Source organism: Echinops telfairi, unplaced genomic scaffold (genome assembly GCF_000313985.2).
Source record: "Echinops telfairi isolate 266 unplaced genomic scaffold, ASM31398v2 ScPeMD7_21;HRSCAF=78, whole genome shotgun sequence".
NCBI lineage: Eukaryota > Metazoa > Chordata > Mammalia > Afrosoricida > Tenrecidae > Echinops > Echinops telfairi.
Window position 1 is genome coordinate 13363087 of NW_022103918.1, and position 3984 is coordinate 13367070.

A 3984-nucleotide genomic window follows, 5' to 3' on the forward strand; every position below is an offset into this window, starting at 1 on the left:
AGCATAAGTTAAACTTGTCCTCACGAATACAAATTACACAAGAAACAGGGTGGAAGTACAGCATGCCAAAGATGAGAATACTTCTCTAGTTGGAAAAAATCTTTTTGGTTCGTTTCACTCTTATTTCAACCCACCCTAAGATTCGCAGTGGAAGTCTCTAAGAGGTAAGACATCTACTAAACATAAATCCAAAGGCAGTGTATTCATATTGCTCCTGGAGTCCTTTCCACAAACCTGAATTTGAAGCTGGTATCGTGGGTGAGCAATTCTCCTTTTCACACGTTCCCATCATTGAAGTTAAGGTCATGGTAGGAATTTCACTACTACCTGAGAACAGAGAAAGTGTAATATGACATAGTGGCCTATATTCAAATGAAAAAAATATAAACGACACAGTTAAAAAATAAGATAAATAAAAGCTACCACCACTACTAGAACTTGGCACCTGACTATGTTGCTGAAGTCTATAGTGCGTCCGTTTGGAACTCTGAACATATTTTGCCTATTGAAGCAATTTTATAAATAGAGAACAGGTTCATTGGCCAACCCACTAAAAGCCTTTAGTGGCTGAGATAAAGTATTAATAATACTGGAGACCTTAACCACCATGGATAACAGTGTTTCTCTAGTCAAATGCATTCAGGGTCTGATTTGGGATGCCAGGAACGTATATTCCCCAATGCAGCTGGTACATCCTGTACTCAAAGACATTGGTCTTTACACCTGAGGTAGAGATGATAGATGGTGCTTGTTCTAACAGCAAGGAATTGAGTTCCCGGGAATGATGACATGGAATATGGCCGGGAAGCAAGAAACTTTAGATAAATCCCCATTCAGAGACTTCCTTTTCTCCCATCGACCAAGGGAGCCCATCTGCTGGACGACTCTAGCTAACTCTCTGGTCCTGAATGAAAAGGGAGATGGCAATGGTTTCCTCCACATGCATGAAGCCAAGTTTTACAAGACTTCCTTTTTCCTTTAAGTTAGGAACTCACACAGAGTGTGTTCATTTTTAAGTGCAAAGAGCTAGAGTTATATTTCAGTACATTCCAGAGAAACTTTCAGAGGCGCAACCTTGATTGCTGGACTTATAAACTAAGATGAGGGTTAAAGTGACAACAGGGGATTCGAGTTAGGAGGGACGTGACAAGGACGTGGGTCACGGCTAGGCTGGCTGGCAACATCCATGTGGAGCAGAGCGGGCCGAGCCTACAGTAAGAAAGGGAGGCCCCAAGGTTTATGACTCTGTCTTTCTTTGCATGTGAAGGAGAGAAGGGTGGGTGCATCCCTGTCAACGCTGACTTGGGTGTGGGCTGGGTGTCAGGAGGCTAGAAAGAGAGAGAAATGGAGTTTCTGCATGAGCCCTGGCAGGCATTCCCTTGCTTAAAGCATAATTACTGAGGCACCATGCTGGGTGCTGAAGGTCAGCAGGCAAAGCCTTAGAGAAGCAACAGCTAATAAGAGAGCCCAGAGAGGTATTTCCATATAACCGAATGGAGGGAAGAGCTGCAGTTAAAGTGCTGCAGTACAGTAGGGACATGATAAAGGAATCCTAGTTCAGGAACAGACACAACAGAAATCCTTTTGGAGAAGGGTCCATCAAAAGACATCAGAGAATTTACACCCAGGAAAGTGAAACAGAGAAAAAACAGACACTTCCAGGTACAACCGTAATAAGCAGCACAAAGCACACAGGGCAGAGTGCCTGTGTTGGCAGCTTTCAAAATTTTAAATCAAGCATCCCACGTGGATGATGAACCAGTGAGAAGAAGGAAACGTTCGCATTCATTGCATAAAGATACCTTTAAAATATGACAAAGAAAAACATTTGTGCCTAGATTCACAAATCAACAATTACTAAATACATTCTGAGCTCAGGAATACATTTCAACCTTAGACTTGCTCTGCACTGCATCACTCAATGGTATCATGCCCCATACCCAGTAGGAACATCAAGGTCAATCTAAATAAGTCACACTGATGGATCTTTTCTGCAAACACTCTATGATTCACTGGTAATTCAGTAAAAGTGGAGTGTGGTTATTATTTATATAATAATATATTTTTCCTTCAAATATTTATACTTTCAAAACTTTGGGAATTACTTGAAGAAGTAGCACTTCTGGAAACACAGTAAAGTCTTGCATGCTGCTAGAACTAAAAACTAATACTGAGGTATGAAATTTAGGAATATTCTCAACTATGATCACTTTCCGTCTGTGGATGTGATGCTTCTATATGGTGCCTTGGAAACTTAAATTTAGTCATTCAATTTCATGATCTCATATTCTGATAAAGGTACTACCATAGCCTTAGCAATTAAGAAGTGTGTTCAAGGCAAGAAAGATGATCATATATAAGGCCCCAAACCGAACAAACTGCCCTGTCATGAAGTCAATTCTGACTCAGAGTGACCTTTTTGGGGGGGTTTCCAAGGCTGTTAAATTTTTACAGGAGTAGATACCTCAACTTTCTCCCACAGCGCAACTGGTGAGTTTGCACTGATGACGGCTGACCTTGCGGTTAGCTGTTCCTCCTTTACCTGTCAGTGTCACGGGGGCTAGGCAGGAAGTGTTACCTCTAAATGTAATGGCTTATGAGGGGAGTCAGTTTGTGGTGTCTGCTCTCTACAACCCACGGGCAATGGAAATCATCAGCAAAGGGTAGAACTACCACGGCCTTATGGAAAAGCAGGAGAAAGGAAAAGAAAGTCAGAAAGGAATTTAAGGAAAAAAATCAACAAAAGGTATGAAAGGGAAAAAAATCATTAGAAAGTGAAATAAGTAAGAAATACATAATAACATAGAACAACAAACAAGCCCAAACACCCCAGAAACCACAGAGTGCCAATGGGTAGTGTTTTACCAGTTACACAACAAAAGTCAAGAGTATACAGAAATGCTGATAGCTAATGCTGGATCCCTTAATTGCAGTATTTTGTGCATTGTGTCTATGTCAGATTTCTTACTACCTAATGGTTGACCAGGGTGTGAGTCCTAGTAGTGTCATGATTACAGAGTTAGTTGCCATCCACATAGTTGGCTGTTCGGAACCACCAGCAGCTGCTCAGGAAGAAGCCTGGGTTGTCTACTCCGGCAAAGGGTGCCAGTCTCAGAAACCCACGGGCGTTGCTACGCCAGCGCTGACTCGATGGCAGTGAGAATGGTTCACACATCAAAGCACTTATCATTTTTTATTATTCAAATATAATGTGACGTTAAACTGTGACTGAACATGCATGGAAAAAGGCTTCTCAATGTATAACAATCCAAGATGTCCTGTGGGCCGATGGGCAGTCAAGGAGCAGAGAAGAAGCTAGAAAATAGTGTCAAAGCTATTCTACACGGAATCTGTTGTCTTCTGGAATGTAGCCAGCGTTGCTGAAGCCTTCTTACTGAGACCAAGCTTAGACGGCATTTCCTGCATTTCTTATGTAAGTATTTCCCTATGCACATTAATAACTAATGTGCAGAATGAGGGTACTTCAAACTCAGGAGTTCTTGGTAGTAAACAAGATCATGTTTCAATGGACTGAAAGAGAGCATTTCTGTGTTCAATGTTTATCTGTAACCCAGTTAACAAGCTAAGCACATGTCATTTCTGCCATTAGAAAAAGCTCATTTAGTGGCTCGAGCAATACCTGTAATAGGAGTTCTATTTTTCAGCCTATCCACTTCCATAGTGAAGTCATCCTTCAGAAACAGAAACCCAATAATGGAAAACAGGTAAACCAGGATGAGAGCAAGGACTGCGGTGAGAACAATGGAGCGACCATTCCGTGTGACGCTTTTTATGACATTGAGGAGGGTCTCTTCTCTGTACACCAAATCAAAGAGCTACAGAAATGAAAGGGGAGACACGAAAAAATATTCAACAGAGCAAAAGGTAGATAAACACAAAGGTAACTACAAATACAAGCCACTCTAGGTTATCTGTGAAGAAACAATTGTTTACATTGCAGCTAGAGAATGAACCCGACACACA

At 41.5% G+C, this 3984-nt stretch overlaps 1 protein-coding gene across 1 annotated transcript in view; it reads right to left on the minus strand.

Annotated features, from left to right (window-relative positions):
* Window positions 1–3984, minus strand: part of LOC123521502 (inositol 1,4,5-trisphosphate receptor type 2-like) — a 183033-nt gene that overhangs the window by 84153 nt on the left and 94896 nt on the right. The window contains exons 14-15 of the mRNA XM_045288408.1: window positions 3641–3836; window positions 235–327 (exon numbers count right to left, since the gene is read on the minus strand). Coding sequence (XP_045144343.1) covers window positions 235–327; window positions 3641–3836 — 289 coding nt within the window. The remainder of the gene's footprint in view (window positions 1–234; window positions 328–3640; window positions 3837–3984) is intronic.